The 23,602-nt window shown below is 43.2% G+C and overlaps 1 protein-coding gene across 1 annotated transcript in view; it reads left to right on the plus strand.

The window, feature by feature from the left end:
* Positions 1 to 23,602, plus strand: part of TDRD9 (tudor domain containing 9) — a 101,040-nt gene that overhangs the window by 23,086 nt on the left and 54,352 nt on the right. Inside the window, exons 7-12 of the mRNA XM_011982882.1 lie at positions 10,191 to 10,294; positions 14,908 to 14,972; positions 17,689 to 17,743; positions 17,885 to 17,969; positions 19,114 to 19,171; positions 21,962 to 22,066. Of these exons, the coding sequence (XP_011838272.1) occupies positions 10,191 to 10,294; positions 14,908 to 14,972; positions 17,689 to 17,743; positions 17,885 to 17,969; positions 19,114 to 19,171; positions 21,962 to 22,066 (472 nt within the window). The remainder of the gene's footprint in view (positions 1 to 10,190; positions 10,295 to 14,907; positions 14,973 to 17,688; positions 17,744 to 17,884; positions 17,970 to 19,113; positions 19,172 to 21,961; positions 22,067 to 23,602) is intronic.

The raw sequence follows: 23,602 nt of genomic DNA on the forward strand, positions 1-23,602 counted from the left end.
TGATGTTAGCTGTGGGTTTGTCATGTGTGGACTTTATTGTGTTGACGTATGTTCCTTCTATACCTAATTTGTCTAGAGTTTCATCATGAAAGAATGTTGACTGTATTAGTCCATTTTCATACTGCTAATAAAGACATTCCTGGGTAATTTATAAAGAAAAAGGGGTTTAATGGACTCACAGTTCCACATGGTTGGGGAGGCCTCACAATCATGGTGGAAGGCAAAGGAGGAGCAAAGGCATGTCTTACATGGTTGTAGGCAAGAGAGCCTGTGCAGGGGTACTGCCCTTTATTTTCTGGGAACTGGATTTATTTTTGTAAATTGTGAACATAATAAATACATTGCATATCCCTGGCAAAATTATTGGTCCTGGTTTTATACCTACTGAGGTTGAAAAATAAAATGTCACATTATGATCAGCTATAAAATTATAGATTCATTTGGTGTGGGAAGTAATTTCATTATAAATACAATTTTATTTTTATTAAACTTACATTTTCTAATATAAGTTGTATTTATCTAAACCTGAAGGAGGATTGTATCGTAATGGTGAATACTTGATAATATATTCTTAAGAAAGGTTGCATGTGATTTAAAACTATTTTCATATGGGTAATACATTTAGAGGGCTCAAAAGTCAGGTGTATTTCAACATATTCCCTTCCTACTGTTTTCCTCTATCTGTCCAGCAATACTACCATGAAGAGGAAACCATTGTTACCAATTTCTTAAGAATCCTTTTACAATTTTTTATGCCTGTACGAGCAAATACGAATGTGTTTCTCTTTTCTCCTGAAATGGCAGCATTCTATGCTTATGTTACTTTTTTCACTTAAATTTTCAAATATTTTCTTTTTTTTTTGAGATGGAGTCTCACTCTGTCGCCCAGGCTGGAGTGCAGTGGCACGATCTCGGCTCACTGCAAGGTCTGCCTCCCGGGTTCACACCATTCTCCTGCCTCAGCCTTCTGATTAGCTGGGACACAGGCACCAGCCACCACGCCCGGCTAATTTTTTTTTTTGTATTTTTAGTAGAGATGGGGTTTCACCGTGTTAGCCAGGATGATCTTGATCTCCTAACCTCATGATCCACCCACCTTGGCCTCCCAAAATGCTGGGATTACAGGCATGAGCCACCGCGCCCGGCCTCAAATATTTTCATATCACTATATTGTTTTTTCTTCCTTGTTTAAGAGCTACGTGACATTCATTCATGTGTATTATATATACACCATTCTTTATTAACTAATATCTGATGTTTCTGGTCTCATTACAAATAGTGCTCCAGTGAGTAACCTTGCACACATATCATGTCACACATATGAAAGTGTATATTGTAGGCCAGGGCTTCTCAGCCTCTGCACTATTGACATTTTGGGCCAGATAATTCTTTGTGGTGGGGAAAGTCCTCTCCATTGTAGGATGTTTTGTAGCTTCCCTGCCTCCACCCACTGGATGCAAATATCATCCTTCTCCGCCTTCCACTTAAGACAACCAAAAATGTTTCTAGACATTGCCACATGTCCCCTGGGGAGTAAAGCGCCTTTCTGTCAAGACCCCCTGTGTATACCTTTCTAGAATATTAATTTTTGAAAGTGGAATTGCTAGGTCAAAGGTTATATATGTTTGAAATTTTGATGGACACTGTCAAATGCTTTGTATAGGAGTTTAACTTTTGTTAAAAACGTCTGTGATGTTAAACACTAGTCTTTACTACAATGAGATGGCTGATAGGCTTCATTTACCATAAGAAGACATATTTTGTCAGATCTAATTATGTCAAAGGCAGGCCAGTGATGGCCAGTAAATGTAGCACTTTATTTTTCCAACTTTTTAAATGATGGTATTTCAAAAAAAACAGAAAAGTTGAAAGAATTTTATAGTGAACACCTGTATGCCCATTACCTAGATTCTGTAGTTAAAATTTACTTAGTAACTCTTTAAAAAACCTACTAACTAAACTTCACTTTATTTGGTTTGACTGGTTTTTCCATAATGTCCTTCGTTCCGTGATCCCATCCAGGATGCTACGTTAGATTTGGTCGCCATGTTTCCTTAGGCTCCCCTTGGCTGTGGTAGTTTCTCAGACTTTCCTCGTTTTTTATGACTTAGATGATTTTGAAGAGTACTGGTCAGGCATTCTGTAGGACACCCTTATACTGGAATTCAACTGATGTTTTTCTCATGGTTAGACTGAGGTTATTGGTTTTAGGGAGGAAGACCACAGGCCGAGGTGCCATTTTTGTCACATATCAAGGGTATACACTATCAACATGATTTTGTTGTCTTTAAGTATGTTGTCTTAAGTCTGTTTAATATTTTTTAATTAAAAAAATTTAAATTGTCAGATAATTCATGGAGTACATAGTGATGTGATACATACAATGCATGGTAATGAGCTCTGTAACTAGCATGTCTATTGTATCAAACATTTTTGTGTGTATGTGTGTGTTGGGAACATTCAGTAGCCTCCTATAGCTATTTGAAAACTACGTATTATTGTTATCTGTAAAACACTGGAGCTTTCTCCTCCTATCTAGCTCCTTTTGTATCCTTTAACAAATGTCCCTATTGCCTCCTTTCCCCTGCCCTTCCCAGCCTCTAGTATCTTCTGCTCTACTCTTTACTTCTATTAAATAAACTGTTTTTTAGCTTCCACATGAGAACATGTGGTGTTTAACTTTCTGTTCCTGGCTTATTTCACTTAACATAATGTCCTCCAGTTTCATCCATGTTGCTGCAAATGACAGGATTTCACAGTTTTTATGGCTGGATAATACTCCGTTGTGTATATATTCTCCATTTTCTTTCTCCATCTGTTGTACACCTAGGTTGATTCCATATCTTGGCTATTGTGAATAGTATTTAACACTGTTATGAAGGAATACCTCAGTCTGGGTAATTTATAAAAGAAAGAGGTTTATTTGGCTCACAGTTCTGCAGGCTGTACAAGAACCATGGCACTGGCTTCTGCTCAGGGAGCTGACGTGTACAGAGATCACATGGTGAGATTGGAAGAAGGTGGGTGTGCCAGGCTTTTTGTAACAATCAGCTATCAGGGAAACTCTGGTAGGAACTAATAACAATGAGAACTCAGTCTCCCCGTCAAGGGAGGGCATTAATCTATGAGGCATCCGCCCCCATGACCCACACACCTGCTATTAGGCCCCACCTCCAACACTGGAATCAAATGTCAATATGAGATTTGGAGGAGACAAACTATAGCACTGATGACGCAGATTTTAATCACTGGAAAAGCTGTGTTTGCCAGGTTTCTGCATTGTGCATTACTGCCTCCTTTCCACATTGTACTCTTGAGAAACAAGTAGCCAGGTGAGGCTCTATTCAAGGTAGGGAGGTGGTAGCACTTAGATTTACAACATTTAAACATTTTGCATTTTCTGACTCTTTTTTTTTTTTTTCTTTGAGATTGGGTCTTGCTCTGTTACCTAGGCTGGAGTGCAGTGGTGTGATCATAGCTCACTGTAACCTTGAACTCCTTGGCTCAAGAGATTCTCCCATCTCAGCCTTCCAAGCAGCTATAACTACAGATGCATACCACCATGACTGACTGACTAAATTTTTTTTGTGTGTGTGGAGATGGGGTCTTGCTCTGTTGCCCAGGCTGATCTTGAACTCCTGTCCTCAAGTGATCCTCTTGCCTTGGTCTCCCAAAGTGCTGGGATTACAGGCATGAGCCATCATGCCTGGCCTCTGACTAGTTTGAAATGTGAGAGTGATGATGGTTTACCAGTCTTCTTTCCAGCTGGCTGAAGTCTAATTAATTCCTATTGATGTTCATTGTGTATTTTCTGTCAGAGCTCACAACACTTAGATGCTTCCTTGTGGACCCGCTGAGGAGCTGGGTCAGGCCTTGCCATTTGCTGTCTGGGCCTGTGTGGTCAAGACAACCCAGCTTCTAGGCAACCAGGGCCCCCTTGCCTCACGGATGGGTTATGTTCGGTAGAATAGAGAATGTCCAGCTTTAGCAATATTTATCCAACATCTTGTTTTTGGTGCCTGATAGGTGCTCAGTAAATATTTCAGTGAATGAATATGCAACACTTAGCTATATACAGATGTTCCTTGACTTGTAATGGGGGTATGGCCTGATAAAACCGTTGTGAGTTGAAATCATTAAGCTGAAAATGCATTTAATACACCTATCCTCCTCGCCTACCTTGAATGAGTTCAGAACACTTATTTAGCCTATAGTTGGGCAAAATCACTAAATACAAGGCCTATTTTATAATAAGGTGTTGACTATCTCATGTTACTTATTAAATACTGCACTAAAAGTAAAAAGCAGAATGGTTTCATATCATTGTAAAGTCTAAAAATATAAGTTGAATCATTGTAAGTCAGGGGCAGTCTATTAATTTTGAGCTTATAAAAATGATATTTTGTATAGATCCTATTATACAGCTTTCAGACTCAGAGGACCTTGGTTGAAATTTCAGATGTGTTACTGTCACTACTCTTGCCATGTTACCTCACCACACTGTCTGCTGTTACAAGGGGAAGCCCCCTTTCTTCATGGAGCTCCAGCCGTGCCTCCTGGGTTTCATGTCTCATCTTTCTTACCTTCTTAGGAACCTCATCTGATCTGCTGTTTCCCCCTCCCCATTGTTACCATTAATGTATCTTTCTCTGCTGTCCTTTTCTTGTTCACATTGAAACATAACTGAAGCTCTTTCGCCTTTGCCAACACCCACCTTAGGTCTCAGGCTGCTCTCCAGCCTTTTCTGACCTGTGGACTCTCACATTCTTTACTTTTCTAGCTCCCACAGGCAACTCATTTATTGCAGGGTGGTGTCCCCTGTTCCCACTCAGACTGCACCTGCCAGGGTCCCTAATGACCTCCTTGTCGTTAGGAGAGCTCAGCCCTAAACTTACCTGGCCTTTCTGCAATATTTGACACTGTTGGCCACTTTAATTCTTGAAACTGACCCTCTCTTCAGGTTCTGTGGTGCCCTCCTGTTTTTTTCTGTTACCAACTGTGGCTGTTTCCTTTCAGTGTCCTTTGGAGAATCCTTTTCATCCTTTATATTCAGCTTCTGAAAAAATCGTGAAGGAGGCCGAGTGCAGTGGCTCATGCCTGTATTCCCAGCACTTTGGGAGGCCGAGGTGGGCGGATCACCTGAGGTCAGGTGTTCGAGACCAGCCTGACCAACACGGAGAAACCCCCTCTCTACTAAAAATACAAAATTAGCCGGGCATGGTGGCACACGCCTGTAATCCCAGCTACTTGGGAGGCTGAGGCAGGAGAATCGCTTGAATCCAGGTGGCAGAGGTTGTGGTGAGCCAAGATCGTGCCATTGCACTCTAGCCTGGGCAACAAGAGCAAAACTCCGTTTAAAAAAAAAAAAATTGTGAAAGAACACCCTTAGAAAAAGGGTTACATAAAATGTAAATGTGTACTGTAGTGAAACTGTGAAATGAACATCCGTGATCAACAACCCAGGTCCAGTAGTAGAGCATGTCCCCCGCCCCACCTGGACTCGCTGTGTGTCACATTTTTTTTTTTTTTTTTTTTTGTGAGACAGAGCCTTGCTCTGTCACCCAGGCTGGAGAGCAGTGGTGTGCTCTCGGCTCACTGCAGCCTCTGCCTCCCAATCAAGTGATTGTCCTGCTTCAGCCTTCCGAGTAGTTGGGATTATAGGCATACATTACCATGCCTGGCTAATTTTTGTATTTTTAGTAGAATCGGGGTTTCACTATGTTGGCCAGGCTAGTCTTGAGCTGACCTCAGGTGATCCTCCTGCCTCGGCCTCCCAAAGTGCTGGGATTACAGACATGAGCCACTGCGCCTGACCTGCAGCATGTCACTTTTGGCCCTCACCTCTCCACCTTAGGGCGCAGCTTTACATAATCCAGTTTATGGCTTTGTTTTTCATCTTTAGGTCTTGAATCCACTTAAGATGGATTTTGTATTGACATAGGGTAAGAGGTCCTCCTCCTCCAATGTGAGTGTCTTGGCACCATTTATTTCCCCCTCTACTTGCGGCGCCCACTGTCTCATAGGCTGCATGTGCGGCGGATGTGCCAACTTCCCAGGCTTCGGCTTGGGACAGAAACACTGTCGCTGTGCCTTGCTGTGTGGACAGAGTCACACTGGCTGAGCACTTCTGTGAGAGGAATGGCAGAGCCCCTCCTTGACTCCATCTGTATGAATTATCATGGTGCCCCCACCATGTCCCTATCCCTGTCCCCTGCCTCGCTTTTTGTCAGAGCATCTCCCCTGACATAGTGTGCCTTGACTTACTGCTGTGCAGTGTAGGAAAGCAGAGGCACTGTCTCTCATGTTTCATCCCTATCGCAGCACACAGGAGGGGACGATTCAGCAAGTGGGTCAGTGGGCCAGCAACCGGTGTGCCTCATTGTTGTCTCAGGCCTGGCTTAGAGAAGCAGGCTGTGTTTGGTATCTTATCAGTGTGCTCAAAAAATATTCACTGGCTTGGAACTAAGTGAAATAACTTGTGAGTCAGTGCCATGCCTTTTACATGGCTTGTTTGTAGGAAAAAACTTCTAGATGAGTTTGGATGCCACTGTTGGTGTTTGTGAAAAGTATGCTTTTTTTTTTCCTATTTCTTTTTTGTGTAGTTGTGTTGTGACAAATATTATTATTTGGATAAAGTAGAAAGCTAAGATAAAAGTTAAATATTATGGCTGGGCACAGTGGCTCCTGCCTGTAATCCCAGCACTTTGGGAGACTGAGGTGGGAGGAGCACTTGAGGTCAGAAGTTTGAGACCAGCCTGGGCAACAAGGCTGTCTCTACTAAAAATGCAAAAATTAGCCGGGCATAGTGGTGGGTATTTGTAATCCCAGCTACTCAGGAGGCTGAGGCAGGAGAATCGCTTGAACCTGGGAGGCGGAGGTTGCAGTGAGCCGAGATCATGCCACCGCACTCCAGCCTGGGCAACACAGCAAGACTCCGCCTCAATAAAGGGTTAAATATTAGGAATAGATTTATTAAACATGCTTTTTCAAAATTATTAATAAAAGTCAACTTTTATTTTTTTGAGACAAGGTTTCACTCTGTTGCCCAGGCTTGAGTGTAGTGGTGCGATCTCAGCTGATTGTAACCTCTGCCTCCCAGGATCGAGTGATTCTCCTGCCTTAGCCTCCCGAGTAGCTGGGATCACAGGTGTGTGTCACCACACCTGGCTAACTTTTGTATTTTTAGTAGACATGGGGTTTTACGATGTTGGCCAGGCTGGTCTTGAACTCCTGACCTCAAATGATCCACCTGGCTCGGCCTCCCAAAGTGCTAGGATTACAGGTATGAGCCACCGTGCCCAGCGTAAAAGTCAACTTTTATAAATTATTTGGAAACTAGCTGACTTAATTTACTCTAAGTAAAAATTGGAAAAACAGTTTGCCTCTGTGATTGGCCTCTCTGATCACCTGAAGACTTCTTTTGATTTGTCCTCATCAAAATCAAATGCAATGTTTTGCACATAGTATTTAACAAGTAAAATTATTAATTAAAAAAGCTTCTTACTGTGGGTGAAAAAACCCAAGATTACTATAAAATAGACTTTTCAGAAATTCAGAGACATCTGTTGTGCTGGATACTGTAGAAAGATGCTTGTGTAGTTGTGGCCTCAGCTCCGGGAAAGCTGGACAGTCACACCCATAGTAAATTGGTAGCAGTAGAGTGGGGCACTGCTGAAAAGATACCCAAAATGTGGAAGCAACTTGTTACTCAGTAAAAAGGCAGATGATGGAACAGTTTGGAGGGACTAGAAGGAGACAGGAAAATGTGGGAAAGTTTGGAACTTCCTAGAGGTTTGTTGAATGGCTTTGAACAAAATGCTGATAGTGATATGGAGAATGAAATCCAGGCTGAGGTGGTTTCAGATGGAGATGAAGAACTTGTTGGAAACTGGAGTATAGGTGACTCTTGTTATGTTTTAGCAGAGACTGATGCCTTTTTTGCCCTGCCCTAAAGATTTGTGGAAGTTTGAACTTGAACGAGATGATTTAGGGTATCTGATGGAAGAAATGTCTAAGCAGCAAAGCATTCAAGAGGTCTCTTGGGTTCTGTTAAAGGCATTCAGTTTTAAAAGGGAAACAGAACAGAGCATAAAAGTTTGGAAAATTTGCAGCCTGACAATGCAATAGAAAAGAAAATCCCATTTTCTGAGAAGTTCAAGTCAGCTGCATAAATATGCATAAGTAATGAGGAGCCAAATGTTAATCCCCAAGACAATGGGGAAGATATCTCCAGGGCATGTCAGAGGTCTTCACGGCAGCCCCTCCCATCATAGGCCTGGAGGCCTACGAGGAAAAAGTGGTTTCGTGGGTCGGGCTTAGGGCCCCTCTGCTGTGTGCAGCCTAGGGACTTGGTGCCCTGTCTCCCAGCTGCTCCAGCTGTGGCTGAAAGAGGCCAACAAAGAGCTCATGCCATGGCTTCAGAGGGTACAAGCCTCAAGCCTTGGCAGCTCCCACATGTTGAGGCTGCGGGTGCACAGAAGTCAAGAATTGGGGTTTGGGAACCTCTGCCTAAATTTCAGAAGATGTGTGGTAATGCCTGGATGTCAGGGTAGAAGTTTGCGGCAGGGGCGGGGCTGTCATGGAGAACCTCTGCTAGAGCAGTGCAGAAGGGAAATGTGGGGTTCAAGCCTCCATGCAGAGCCCCAACTGGGGCACCACCTAATGGAGCTGTGAGAAGAGGGCCATTGTCTTCCAGACCCCGGAATGATAGATCCACCGACAGCTTGTACCATGCGTCTGGAAAAGCCACAGACACTCAGTGCCAGCCCATGAAAGCAGCCAGGAGGGAGGTTGTACCCTGCAAAGCCACAGGGGTGGAGCTGCGCAAGACCGTGGGAACTCACCTCTTGCATCAGCGTGACCTGGATGTAAGACATAGAGTCAAAGAAGATCATTTTGGAGCTTTAAGATTTGACTAACCCGCTGGATTTTGGACTTGCTTGGGACCTGTGGCCCCTTTATTTTGGCCGATTTCTCACATTTGGAAGGCTGTGTTTACCCAATGCCTGTACCCCCATTGTATCTAGGAAGTAACTAACTTGCGTTGCGACTTGGCACTGTGGACTTTTGAGTTAATGCCGAAATGAGTAAAGACTTTGGGGGTACTGTTGGGAAGGCGTGATTGTGTTTTGAAATGTGAGGACATGAGATTTGGGAGGGGCCAGAGGCAGAATGATATGGTTTAGCTGTGTCCCCACCCGAATCTCATTTTGAATTCTCATCTGTTGTGGGGGGACCCAGTGGGAGGTAATTGAATCATGGGGGCAGGTCCTTCCTGTGCTGTTCTTACGATAGTAAGTCTCATGAAATCTGATGGTTCTGTAAGGGAGAGTTTCCTTGCACAAGCTCTCTCTCTTTGCCTGCTGCCATCCATGTAAGATGTGACTTGCTCCTCCTTGCCTTCTGCCATGATTGTGAGGCTTCCCCAGCCATGTGGAACTGTAAGTCCAGTAAACCTCTTTCTTTTGTAAACTACCCAGTCTTGGGTATGTCTTTATCAGCAGCGTGAAGATGGACTAATGCACAGCCTGACTTGGGGAGTTTGCCGCTTGTGGTTGGTGCCCAGTATTTGGTAACAGTGCCTGAGGGGCAAGTTTACATTATCTGGTCTTGGTGTCTTTGCTTTAATGACAAAATAGTCAAGGAATCCCTAAACCTTGGTAGACGGATACCTTATCATGTGGTAATGTTATCACCACACATTGGTAGATATGGATGTGATGTTACAGTTTTCTGGTACTTTTGATATACAAGGTAACTTTTCACACATGAAATCTTAGGGAAATCTTAGTGCTCTTTGAGGTAGGGTTTTGAAAGAGGGGAAGGGCACTGGCTTTGAGATCAGGAACTCCTCCTGGGTTCCATAGACCTTTGGTGTAACTTAATTGATGTCTTCAAAATAGACATCCTGCTGAACACACTGCCTGTGCATGTCTGGGCTCTCTGAGCCATTCTTGCTCTGGTGACTGGGCAAGGAAATTGATGAGTATGGTACTTCATGTGTCCGCTGTCCTGAGCAGTGCTTGGCACACAGCACGTGTTCAGACATTGCTGCTAATAAAAACCAAGAACTTTTATTTAGAGAGTTTGTTACAGTGTTGTACTAACAATGAGAGCCACTCCCATCCAACCCCAGTTTTCTTCTGTAATCCTGTTTTGGTATTGTGACTTTTTTCTTTCACTATTTTTAGCTCTCTCCTCATCTCCTGGAGGAACCGGTGATAACTAAGGATATATATGAAGTTGCTATCTCTCTCATTCAGATGTTTGATGACTTGGATATGAAGGAGAATGGGTAAGAGACACTTCAGTTGGTAATGCACTTTAATGTATATGTGATTTAAAAAATTATTCATTTGGAAACTTTTTAGTGTTTTTATAAGAAGGTTATAACTATAGGTACTTTTTCAGTAGTTACTGTACATATTTTAAAATCAGGTTAGTATTTCGGAATTTTTTAAATTGGAAATTTCTATTTTAAATAATTAAAGCCATGTTGAGTGCAGTTCCCAGCCTGGCAACAGAGCAAGACTCTGTCTCAAAAACAAAAACAAAAACAAGCAAAAAACCTGTATATATATCGTATGATTGAGCCTTTACAGCACCAATTTTACTACATCTGTCTCCATAGTTTTGCCTTTTCCAGGATATCATGTAGTTGAAATTATGTAGTATGTATCCTTTTCATGTTGCCTTCTTCTACTTAGTAATATGTATTTAGCTCCCTTTATGTCTTTTCATAGCTTAGATAGCTCATTTATTTTTAGTGCCAAATTCCATTGTCTGGATGTACCACAGTTTGTTCATTCATCTTCCAGATTTCCTGCTGTGTTCTGCTTTAGCTGTGTCCCATTAGTTTCTGCTATGTTGTGTCTTCATTTTCATTTATCTCAGAGTATTTTCTCATTTCCGTTTTGATTTTTTCTTTGGTTTATTGCTTTTTAGGAGTGTGGTGTTTAATTTGCACATATTCGTGAATTTCTCCCTATTTTTCCTGTTATGCATTTTGAATTTCATTCTATTGTGGTTGGAGAATTATTTCTGTTCTTTTAAATTTATTGAGGTTTCTTGTATGCCTAGCATGTAGACTGTTCTGGAGAATATTACATGTGCACTTGAGAATAATGTCACTCTGTTGTTGTTAGATGGAGTGTTCTATAAATGTCTTTTAGGTGTAGTTAACTTACTGTGTTGTTCAGGTCTTCTGCTTCTTGATCTTCTGCCCGGTTGCTCTATATATTATCGAAAATGAGATAATGATATCCTCAACAATTGTTATTGAATTGCCTATTTCTTCAATCTTTTCTGTCAGTTTTTGCTTTATGTATTTTGGGTCTCTGTTGCTAGGTGCATATATGTTTATACCTGTTTTATCTTCCTGATTGATTCACCCATTTATCAGTATGAAATGCCCCTCTTATCTCTCATAACACTTAATTTTAAGACCTATTTTGTGTATTAGTATAGCTACTTCACTTTTCTGTAGTTTGCTGTTTGCATGACACGTATTTTTTCATTCTTTTACTTTCAATCTACTTAGTGTCTTTGCATTTAAAGTGTATCTCCTGTAGACAACATATCCTGAGTGGGATCATATATATATATATTTTTGAGATGGAGTCTTGCTCTGTCACCAGGCTGTAGTGCAGTGGTGTGATCTCGGCCCACTGCAGCCTCCGCCTCCGCCTCCTGGGTTCAAGTGATTCTCCTGCCTCAGCCTCCTGAGTAGCTGGGACTACAGGCACCCGCCACCATGCTCAGCTAAGTTTTGTATTTTTAGTAGACACGGGTTTCACCATGTTAGTCAGGATGGTCTTGATCTCTTGACCTCATGATCCACCCGCCTCGGCCTCCCAAAGTTCTGGGATTACAGGTATGACACCGTGCCCAGCCCCTATTTTTAAAATTAATCTAACAATCTCTGCCTTTTGATTGGGTTGTTTAATCCATTTACATTGTTTAATCCATTTACATTTAATTTTGTCACTGATATAGTTGAATTTATGTTGGCCATTTTGCTTTTTGCTTTCTGTGTGTCTCATATTCTTTTTGTTTCTCTGTTTCTCTTTTACTGCTTTCTTTTGCATTTAATACGTATTTTGCAATGTAGCATTTTACTTTTTTTTTTTTTGAGACAAGTTCTCACTGTGTTGAGCAGGCTGGGTACATGGAGTGATCGTGGCTCACAGCAGCCTTGACCTCCTGGGCTCAATTGATCCTCCCACCTCAGCCTCGTGAGTAGCTGGGACTACAGGTGCTTGCCACCATGCCCTGCTAATTTTTGTATCCAGTTGCTTTTAAAATCGCCTAAGGAGAAGGAAGGAGGCAAAATATGTATTTACAGTATCTTTTGTCATTACCTAATTACCTTTACCAGTTCTCTTTCTTCGTTCATGTGGATTTGAAATACTCTCTGGGGTCAGCTGTTTTCAGCACAAAAAACTTCCTTTAGTATTTCTAGTAAGGTGGGTCTGCTGCCCAAAAAAAAATCTCTTTTTTTTGTTTATCTGGGACAATCTTTTTTTTTTTTTTTTTTGAGACGGAATTTCACTCTCTTTGCCCAGGCTGGAGTGCAGTGGCACAATCTCGGCTCACTGCAACCTCCACCTCCCGGGTTCAAGCAATTCTCTGCCTCAGCCTCCTGAGTAGCTGGGATTATAGGCATGCACTACCATGCCTGGCTAATTTTGTATTTTTAGTAGAGACGGGGTTTCTCCTTGTTGGTCAGGCTGGTCTTGAACTCCCGACCTCAGGTGATCCACCCGCCTTGGCCTCCCAAAGTGCTGGGATTACAGGTGTGAGCCACTGCGCCTGGCCAAGGGACAATCTTTATTTAGTCTTCATTATTGAGAGTTTTACTGAATATAGGAATCTTGATTGACAATTGTGTCTTCCAGCACTCTGAATATGTCATCCCACTGCCTTCTGGCTTCCATTGTTTCTGCTGAGAATTCAGCTGTTAATCTTATTGGGGTTTTCTTTGTGTGTGGCATGTCATTTTTCTCTTGCTACTTTCAAGATTTCACCTTGTCCTTGAATTTCATTATGGCTTTTATGACTTCCTGTAGGACTGGCACAATAACTGAGCCTTTAATGGGCATTTCATCTTTCTTTTAAGCCAACTGCTTTTGGATGCATGGTAATACCATTGAATTTCGTGAGTCCATTGACCACTAAACTGAGTTCCTTGGCAGGAGGCCATGCTGTGCAGGAAATAATGGAAGCGAGAAAGGCATCTTTAGGTCCATGGATGGGGGTACGACAGAAACTTTAGGTGCAGAGAAGGCAGATCTGAATCCAGAATTGGATCTGTGTCTATTTCCATGAAGGTAAATCAGTATCTCCTTCATGATGGAATCAGCCTATCTTCAGCTGGCTGGACTGGTCCCCCAGGGAATTGTGCCATATTTGGGACTTGGTACTGGCCCTTGCTGTTGTGTGGTTGGCATCCAGTGATGGCAGCAGCCGGATGAGTCTCATCTCAGGAAAGTGCGTGGTGTTGAGTTTGTGTGTAAGCCTTCATCCATGCTACCCATCCACTCTGTGCATTGTCTAACCCTGGGGGTACTGGAGAAGGAGGCTGGGTCACATCCACAGGCAGGGCCTCCGGCCTGTCTGATGACTGAAAGCCTCCTTCACTGTGACTGCCTTGTGGGCATTTCTTGGTACCTCTCCATCAGATCTCCTTATTATCAGTCTTGCCATTTCCACATCCCTGACCAGCTGACCAAGCTATTACTAGCCTCTGCTTGTTGATTGGGGTGAACCCAACCTCATGGCCATGTCTCCTTCCACCCGAAGTGGTACCACCGGATGGACTGCCTGACCTCTGCTCACTGGGAAGAGCTCCCTTCCCCACTCACTGTGTGTGAGCCTTTCCTCTGGGTGGGGCTGTGATGCAGCAGATGTTCACCTTGGCTGTTGCCAGCATCCCATGCAGGCCCATCTACAAACCAGGCCTGTGTTTTTTATGGTGGTGGCTGTTGCCTGAGGTCATACATGTGGCTCACACTCACAGGGAGAGATGGATGAGCAGCAGGAGCAGTGACCATGGACGCTGAGCCGCCTGTGCTGCAGCGACTGGTTTACCCCTCACACCCCTTTCTCCTTTGTAGTGAGTGTTCCCAGGCATTGCCTGGATTGCCATCGCATGGCTTTTCCATGGCTCCCTCCTCAGCTCCTGTTACTTCCCCGGAGAGGGCCTTCCCAGCCAGCCCTTCTGAGAGCGCTCCATACATATGCCTTCCCTTAGCACTGCTTATTGTGTTTCCCCAGGTGTTTCTTTTTGTCTTATTGCTAAACTGAAGGTGCCTTGCCTGTTTTCTTGTTTCTTGTCTGTCTCTCCAGTTAGGATGTAAGCTCCAAAGAGCAGGGAGCTTGTCTGTCTTGTTACTGCTGTATCCTGACTACACAGAGGAGGGCTTGGCATGTAGGAAGGGCTCACAGGTTTATGAGGAATGAAAGTTCTAAATTCACACAAAAGTAAATTTATTGACAGTAGCAGGGAAGCGAGTAGATGATTTGAGATTTTGGTCTGTACAAATCCTTTCCAATAGTAGTTTGGACTCCTGAAAGTTTAAATTTTGCTTGTAGTTATTTTAAATGTTTTCTACTTTGAAGTTCCGGATTATAATAACTAAATTTCAAGGAAAACTTCTGCAGATAGTAAGTTTTGATAGGAGAAAGTATTGGGAGTCAAAAAGCTTAAGGTCCCCTGAATGACCATGGGGCCTTGGATGTTTTCTCATCTCTTTGGGCTTCTGTGTTTTCTTACGTACAATAAAGAACATTGCACTGGATGACCTGTAAGAGCCTTTCAGGATTAAAAGCCTGTAATATTAGGATTGTAGAGAAGCAATAACTGTTATTAGCCTTCGTTGATATTTGTGCACATCACATTTTTACCAGGAACAAGGCCTGGTCGGGTGCCCAGTTTGTGTTGGAGCGAAGCAGTGTGTTGGTGTTTTTGCCAGGTAAGAGCGTCATAATTTTGTGACTTGGAATCATAATACTCTGGAGAGAGGCTAAGTTTCTGCCTAACAGAGATTATGAAAGACAGTGTTCTCCACAGGACTTTGTTCTTTTTACGCTTTGAGTATGTGAACAAATGTAACTTTCAGTTTGGCTTTTTATTATAATCTTTGTATTTCTTTTTTTTTTCCTTTCCTTTCCTTTTCCTTTTTCTAGGTGGAGTCTTGCTCTGTTGCCAGGCTGGAGTGCAGTGGCACGATCTCGGCTCACTGCAACCTCCTCCTCCTCGGTTCCAGTGATTCTCCTGCCTCAGCTTCCCAAGTAGCTGGGACTACAGGTGTACACCACTATGCCCGGCTAATTTTTGTATTTTTAGTAGAGATGAGGTTTCATCATGTTGGCCAGGATGGTCTCGATCTCTTGACCTTGTGATCTGCCCTCTGTGGCCTCCCAAAGTGCTGAGTTTACAGACGTGAGCCACTGTGCCCAGCCAACCCTTGTATTTCTAAAAAGATTTCTTATTAATAAATTATTAAGAGTTCAATTTTTTTTTAATTTTTTGAGACAGAGTCTCACTCTGTTGCCCAGGCAGGAGTACAGTGGCACAATCTCGGCTCACTGCAACCTCTGCCTCCTGGGTTCAAACATTTCTCCTACCTAAGCCTCCCAAGTAGCTGGGATTACAGATGCGCACCACCATGCTTGTCTAGAGTTCAACTTTTTGAAGACAGTCTTGCCACCTTCAAAATTTCCAGTAAAATATTTGGCTTTGTTAAATTTGCATTTTACATATATGGTTATAAATGTGAGGTAACTCATTAGTTTGCATTGAAAGCTTATTTAGTAATAGTAAAACATACTGTTATTGTAATACCATGAGAATCATCAGGGTAATCCTTGAGTTCCCTTCTCAGTGTTTGAGAAAACAGGCTTTTAAAATACCTTTCTGAAAAGGTGAATTTATGTTAAATTGTACTTTTTCAAAATTACTTGATTTTTAATTTAAGTGGTATAGCTTGATGAAACATTATGACAATAATTCAAATATTTTCTGTTGTAAGGTAATATATAGAGCATAAACGGATTTGTTCTTACAATAATGGAGAATGAAAAACATGCAATGAAAATAGCTTATTTAATTTTGGAATGCAACATATGAGTTTCAAACTTTTGTCATGTTTTGCTTAGGCAATAAGGATTTGTTTACATGCAGGGAACCATTAGCTGACAGTGGGGTGGTGTTGCATTTGCCTTGGAGAATATCAAATGACTGCTGTGTGCATAATATTGTATTAAGGGGAAAAACATCACCAAAGTGGAGCCATGTTGATACTAGCTTAAGAATACCTAACATGAGATAAGTACTTTTTATTTTATTCCATTCGTTTTTTTAGAAAGGGTCTTGCTGTGTTGCCCAGGCTGGAGTACAGTGGTGTGACCCTGACTCACTGCAGCCTCTGCCTCCTGGGCTGAAGTGATATTTCCGCCTCCCAAGTAGCTGGGACTACAGGCGTGTCCCCGCATGCCTGGCCAAAATTTTTTTTTTTTTGTATCTTTTTGTAGAGACAGGGTTTAACTAGGTTGCCCAGGCTAGTCTCGAGCTGCTAGGCTCTAGTGGTCTCCATGAAGTGATCCATCTGCCTCAGCCTCCCAAAGTGTTGGGATTGCAGATGTGAGCCACTGCTCCTGGCTGATAAATACTTTTTACCTGCTAAACATTGCCTGAAGGAAATATTTATAAGTGATATTTTACATTTAGGGTTGCTATCTTTTTAATATGTTCATGTGAATTCAAGTTTGATAGATATTTCTGTGTTAATTGATCTTTTGTGAACAGTTCTATGGTAGTTTTCCAGGGCTGCTGTAGCAAAGTGCCACAAACTAAATGGCTTAAAAGAACAGCCATGTGTTCTCTCCCTGTTTCGGAGGCTAGATGTTCACAGTCGAGTTGTCAGCAGGGCCATGCTCTTTCTGAGCCTCTTCCTCTTTCCAGCTCCTGGTAGTGGCCATCGGTCCCCAGTGCTCCTTGACCTGTGGCTGCATCACTCATGTGTCTGTCATCACATGGCATTCTCTGTTTGTCTGTGCCTCTTCCCTTGTATGGACACCAGGGCCCAACCCATTCCAGTATAACTTCATCTTAACTAATTACATCTGCAATGACTCTGTTTCCAAATAACACCACATTCGGGATTACTGGGGTTGGGACTTCAGTACATCTTTTTAGGGGACACAGTTCAACCCATAACAGACTCAGATTTGAAAATCAGGGTGGGGCAAAAGTACATGCTAGCTTAGCTTTCAGCAGACAGGACGGAGGCCTGATAGAAATGGTTTAGCACATCCTCATGACCAAAACTTTACAAACGTTATTTTTTGATTGTAAAGATTTTGCATGCTCATTATAGAAAATTTAGAAAATCTGGGGGTAAAAAAGAAATGCAAAAATTACTCATATAGTTAACACCCACAGGGAGTCACTGCTATGTAAAGGAAAACTGGAAGAATATGTTTTTTCCCTTTATTTTTGAGATACTACTAATCAATGTCACTGTGTACTTTTACTTGTGTTTCTGGTATATTTAGGCAAAGAGGATAAAAAAGTCAAATGAATTGGTAGGGCCTTCTTTGAAAGATATGCCATTTTAATTTAAAAGTTGGTTTCCAGCAGTAAATACAAAGATGTTTATTTCCCTGCTCCACTTTTTTCTTCCCTAGGTCTGGGTGAAATAAACTATATGCATGAACTTCTCACAAACCTGGTTCATAAAAGGTATGTTGAAAATGATACAGCTGTATTCTTCTAAATCCTTGTGTTGTTTCTGCCTTAAATAATTTTAATTATCTCAGTATTTATTTTTGTATCTCATGTGTATCTATTCTTTATGGAGATTTTATTTTAGTAATTTCTTAGGTTGCAGGTCTATCCACTCCATTCAAGTGTGGCTTTAGAAGAACAGAATAATGTATTTTTAAGTCCAGTCCCTGGGTACAGAAAGGTAGGAAAACTGGGAAGACAAGTTCTAAGCACTTTAGGTAAATTTTCCTTAGAGACTCTACTCATGAAAAATATTTTCTGGGTGTCGTGGCTCATGCTGGTGTTTCCAGCACTGTGGGAGGCTGAGGCGGGTGAATCGTTTGAGCTCAGGAGTTTGAGGCCAGCCTGGTAGCATGGCGAAACCCCATCTCTACAAAAAATGTAAAAATTACCTGAGTGCAGTGGCACACACCTGTGGTCCCAGCTACTTGGGAGGCTGAGGTAGGAGGCTTATGCCTGGCTGTTGGAGGCTGCAGTGAGCCGAGATCACACCAGTGCACTCCCGCCTGGGTGACAGAACAAGACTCTGTCTCAAAAAAAAAAAAAAAAAAAAAGAAAAGGAAAAAAAATCCACATTTCAGCAGTGTGTTCTGTAGTTAGTGGTTAGTCACTTAAACAAGTATTTGCCTGATGAGCCAGGTATGTTGTTTAGTTTTGTGTTTTATTTTGTAAATCAGTTTGCTAAAAAGCTAAGATTTTTTATTTTCTCAATTCAGGAATTCTGATGCCTTTTAATTCTTCTTTAGTATTTCTCTAACTTTGGGACTGTTCTGGTGTCCCTGAAACCATTCTGGTGACTGGTTAGAAGCCATATTCTAGGTCCTGCTTCAGGAGGATTTCTTTATCTCAGATTATGTGTGAATGATGGAGTTGTTTTAACAAGACCCTTCTAGAGCTGCTTGAGGTGATCGGGGGCCTGAGCTGGCAACCTCGCCCCTGGATTGCTTTGGAATCCCTAGGAGCAGCCTTGAGTGGTATTCTAGGGCCACTACAAGCTACAGCCCTTCTTCTAGAAACCTGGTTGTACCCCTGGGCAATTCCAGGACCCTTCTCCACCCCACCAAAGCTACCACCCCAGAAGTCAGGAACAGCTCCCTTTGCCTGTGTCTAAGCCCTTGCTGTGTTGTATGTGGCTGGTTTTCCATTCACCAGGGGCTTCTTGATCAATTGTGATGTGTATAAAATAGAAAAATGGCTAATTTTGAAATCTGAGTTCAATATTTACATTCAGAAACTTTAAAATAATTTTTGCATTTTCGTAAACTTTGCCTAATGATGTCCAGAATATAGTGGAAATGTCAGCTTTTTTCTTTGATGTTTAACAGATTATTCTGTCCACCAATATTGCAGAGAGTTCTGTCACAGTTCCAGATGTCAAATATGGTAAGATACTTCTGTTTACCTCCTGGCATTAGCTGTAGTGCCATGTTTATTGGCTTATTCACCTCACTCAGGAATTGTTCTTCTCTTCCTCCCCATCTCTCCCCGTTTTGGAAGATAGAATTGAGAAAAGTAGGTTTACGTAGTTTCTCCCATACTCTCAGTTCACCACCTCCTCCTCTGAGTGCACCATTTCATGCTTTAGGGCAAGCTGGCTAGTAGGAAGTGTTTGGGGTGTTCCCACTGGGCCTTGTGGGAAACAACTTTGGGGCTGCCAGGTGGAGTTCTGTGACTGGAGCGAGGCAGATGTGGGGAGGAACTTAGGCCGTCTCAGTTCTGAAGGTTGCTTGGCAGGACACCATGTCAACTCTGGAGCAGCCCGCTTTGTCATCCCATTTTCTGTATCTGTGTCTGTGATTACTTCGTGAGATTGCTTCATCAATGAGTTTTCTAAATTCATTAATTTATATTTGAGAACCTAACACATGTGCCAGGCACTGTTCTCAATGCTGGCAGTACAGTGGTGAATAAGACAAAGTCCAGTCCTCATGGCTGCTGCGTTCTGGTGGGAGAGAGAGGGACGCTTAGCAGGTAAAAAGGTCTTTGTAATTTCAGGTACAGGTCAATGTTGTGTAGGAAAATAAATCAGGGGAAGGGGTTACAGTTACGGGGAAAAAAATGATCTTTCAGATAGGATGATGTGGAATTACCTCTTTGAGGAAGTGACATTTTAATAGAGGCCTGAATGAAATGAGGAGTGAGCCTTGCAAAAAGGTGGCTGGGGTGCGGGGAATGGGTTTGAGGAGCAGCACACGGTCAGTGTGGCTGGAATGGGTAAACCAGGGCAGATGATAATGAGCAGGTGTTTTGTCTCTGTACCGGGGAAATAGCAGTAAGCAAAATAGACAAAAGCCTTTGTTCTCGTGACACTTTCAGGGGTGGGTAGATAAATACAGATATGTAGTAAGTTACATGATGGTGAGTATATGAAGAAAAAAGAGGGGGTTATTGGGTAGGGAGTGTTAGGGAAGCACCATTGAGATTGTAGGTGAAGTGACCAGGGAATGTGACAAGTCACATGCTGAAGGAGGTTAGGGAGGGAGTCAGGTCCGTACCTGGCAAAAGAGTGTTTAGAGTAGGAGAAAGCAAGAGTGTGCTTGATGGTTGTGAAACAGCACCATCAAGCGAGGAGGCCAGGGCAGCTGGACTAGTGTGAACACAGGGGAAAGGAGCCTGAAGAGAGGCCTGGAGGTAGCAGGGCCCGTAGGGCCTGGTGCATCCTTTGCTGTGCTGGGCAAGATGGAGAATCCTTGGTGAGTTTTGATAACAGAAATGATATAACAGGATTCACTTAACAGGATTTAAGTTCACTTAACAGGATTTCTCTGGGAATAGACTAGAATGAGGCAAAGGAGATAAAAGGAAGAGAGTTAGGAGGGTGTCACAAGAATCTAGGCGAGAATCGGTGGTGTTTAGAATAGGACAGTAGCGATAGGGGACAGGAGGTGGGGGCAGATCCCAGGGAGATTCTGAAGGCAGAGCTGGTGAGGACGTGCTGAGGTGTCTGATGGAGAAATTGTGAGAGACACGTTTGGTCGGCCCTCTAGACGTGTGGCCTGAGAGACTGGGAGGATGGAGGCTCCTGTGAGATGGTGAAGGCTGTGGAAGGAGCAGGGTGGGGTAGATGAGGAGCTGAGATTTGGGCTGAGACGTGTGCTAGATGTTCAGGTGGAGGTGTCATGGAAGCAGCCGGCTGTGTGAGCTTGGAGACCACGGCCAGGGAGCAGCTGGCAGGGGCGTCAGCTGGTGACTGGTGTTGGAAGGCAGAAACCTGGCCAAACTCTTCTGGGAGTGCACAGAGGGAAGGTAGCCCCAGTGTTTAAAAGTGGGCAATAAGAGCAGAGGGGCCTCCAGAGCAGTGGGAAGAAAGCCAGTGAGCACAGGGGCCTAGACACCCAGTAGGAAAGGGTCTTGAGGGGATGGAGTGGAGGAGTGCATCAGATGCTCATGGCAGATCAAGGAGAACCTCCCAACGGGGCTGTTGTCAGTGACCTTGACAAGGGCAGCTTTGGTGGAAGCAAGCGTCTGCTTAGAATGGGCTCAAGAAAGAGTGGGAAGAAATGAACCAAGAACCGGTGGCGGCAGACAACACTCCACAGGTGTTTTGCTGTAGGAGAGCAGAGGAAATGGGGCAGTAAGTGAAGGGGTGGCCCAGGGGAGTAAGTGTTGCTGATGGGAGATCCCCAGTGCTTGGCTGTGTGAGGGGAAAAGGTGGGGTGGAGGGGAGGAGGTAGGCCACGGATGAGGATACTAAAGCGCAGAGACACTCGGCAGCTTATCCAGCCAGGCACACCCACGTGCAGAGATGCACAGACACACACACCCATCTAGACAGACATACGCATACCTAGACACCAGATCCACCCACAGGCACACACAGATGCGGGATTTGAGTTCTGGCGGTCCCTTGCATCAGCTGCTCTCCTCTACTACTGTTGTAATGATGCTCTTTTGGAGAACGTTGCTCTTTTCGGGTGCAGTCCAGGTAGGCCTTCTTGTGACATGTTGAGTCTTTACACCCAGAGACTCCCAGTTCTCAGCAAGAAAGGATGTGACCAGCAGATCCCCGTCCTGGGCAGAAGGAGTGGTCAGTGCGTGGCCAGATATTTCTGCCTGTTCACTAATTCTTAAGGCTGCATGCTTCAAATGGTTTTATCACTATGCATTGTGATTTATTATGCAATGATCTCTTATTAGCATGGTGTTTATAGTCTTTTTCTTTTTAAATGGCAGTTATAGATTTTTGTTTGACTAGAACTTTGGTCTGTGATGAAGATACAAATTATCAGAGTCTGCGATTGAGTTGGGCCTCTAAAACCAGCTGTAATCAGAGAAAAGGTAAGACATTTGTGTTAAAGCACAGTAATGAGTCAGTGTTGACACAGCGGCACATTCAGGTGCTTTTTTTTTTTTTTTTTTTTTTCCCTGAGATGGAGTCTCACTCTGTCGCCCAGGCTGGAGTGCAGTGGCGCGATCTCAACTCACTGCAAGCTCTGCCTCCTGGTTCTCGCCATTCTCCTGCCTCAGCCTCCTGAGTAGCTGGGACTACAGGCCGCCCGGCTAATTTTTTGTATTTTTTAGTAGAGACGGGGTTTCACCGTGTTAGCCAGGATGGTCTTGATTTACTGACCTCGTGATCCGCCCGCCTCGGCCTCCCAAAGTGCTGGGATTACAGGGGTGAGCCACCGCGCCCGGCCATTCAGATGCTTTTCTAAAAAACTCATTTTTTGCACTTTTTACTCAGATATTTCCTTTCTTGGAACTAGTTTTAAGTTTTTAGCAATGGCTTCTCATATTGTCAGAGTGTCCATTTAAATCCATGATTCTCCTCTCTTCTAATGTATGAGGTCTTTGTACAAACAGGATAAACCCCATCATCCTGACACTATGTTTTTTTCCTAAAGTGAAATTAAAAAATTACTGGTGAAGAACTATGGAAACCAAGTGGATCACTTCAGTAATTTTTGATCATCTGATTTCTGTTTCACTTTGATCTTCCTAGGGTTGGTTTTCCTAAAGTGGTTCCATAGAGAGTTCCGGATTTGCTGCATCAGCCACATGTATCTGGGCAGAGATGAGGGTGTAAGGTCACTTTTGGGGTCTTGGGATGCTTCGACCACAGTGGAGGTGTATTTGTGACATACCTGGGACAGGTTGTTAAGATCACCTGTGGCAAGAACTGATTTCGCAGAACAACGTTTTAGAGAACCTTTTGAGAAGGGTAGATAAAAGACCATTTCAAGAATACTAAAATACTAAATATACCCCTCAAATAATAAAGGCAACATTGATTTAATATTTACCGTACGCCAGACATTCTTCTAAGTATTTATTAACTCATTTAATCTTCCTAGCAACCCTGTGAGGTAAGTACATACATAGTGTGTTAATTAAGATTCCCATTTCTTAGTGAAGCGGCTGAGAGGCACGGAAATAGTAACTTGCTCAAGATTATAGTAGGAAGTGGTGGGAATGAGGTTTGAACCCAGAAATCTGACTTTGGTCTACATTCTTAACCTTTTTGTTGTATCACCTCTCCTGAAATGACTTGCCTAGAGAAGGGTTAAGAGAATGGCTAAGCAGCCGTTAAAATAGGGTCGCAGAGGCCAGGCGCGGTGGCTCACACCTGCAATCCCAGCACTTTGGGAGGCCGAGGCAGGTAGATTGCCTGAGTTTAGGAGTTCCAGACCAGTCTGGACAACATGGCAAAACTCTGTGTCTACCAAAAACACAAAAAATTAGCTGGGCGTGGTGGCGCATACCTGTGGTCCCAGCTACTCGGGAGGGTAAAGTGGGAGGATCACTTGAGCCTGGGAGGTGGAGGTTGAAGTGAGCCAAGATTACACACACTGCACCCCAGCCTGGGTGACAGAG

Source organism: Mandrillus leucophaeus, unplaced genomic scaffold (assembly GCF_000951045.1).
Source record: "Mandrillus leucophaeus isolate KB7577 unplaced genomic scaffold, Mleu.le_1.0 Scaffold244, whole genome shotgun sequence".
Taxonomy (NCBI): domain Eukaryota; kingdom Metazoa; phylum Chordata; class Mammalia; order Primates; family Cercopithecidae; genus Mandrillus; species Mandrillus leucophaeus.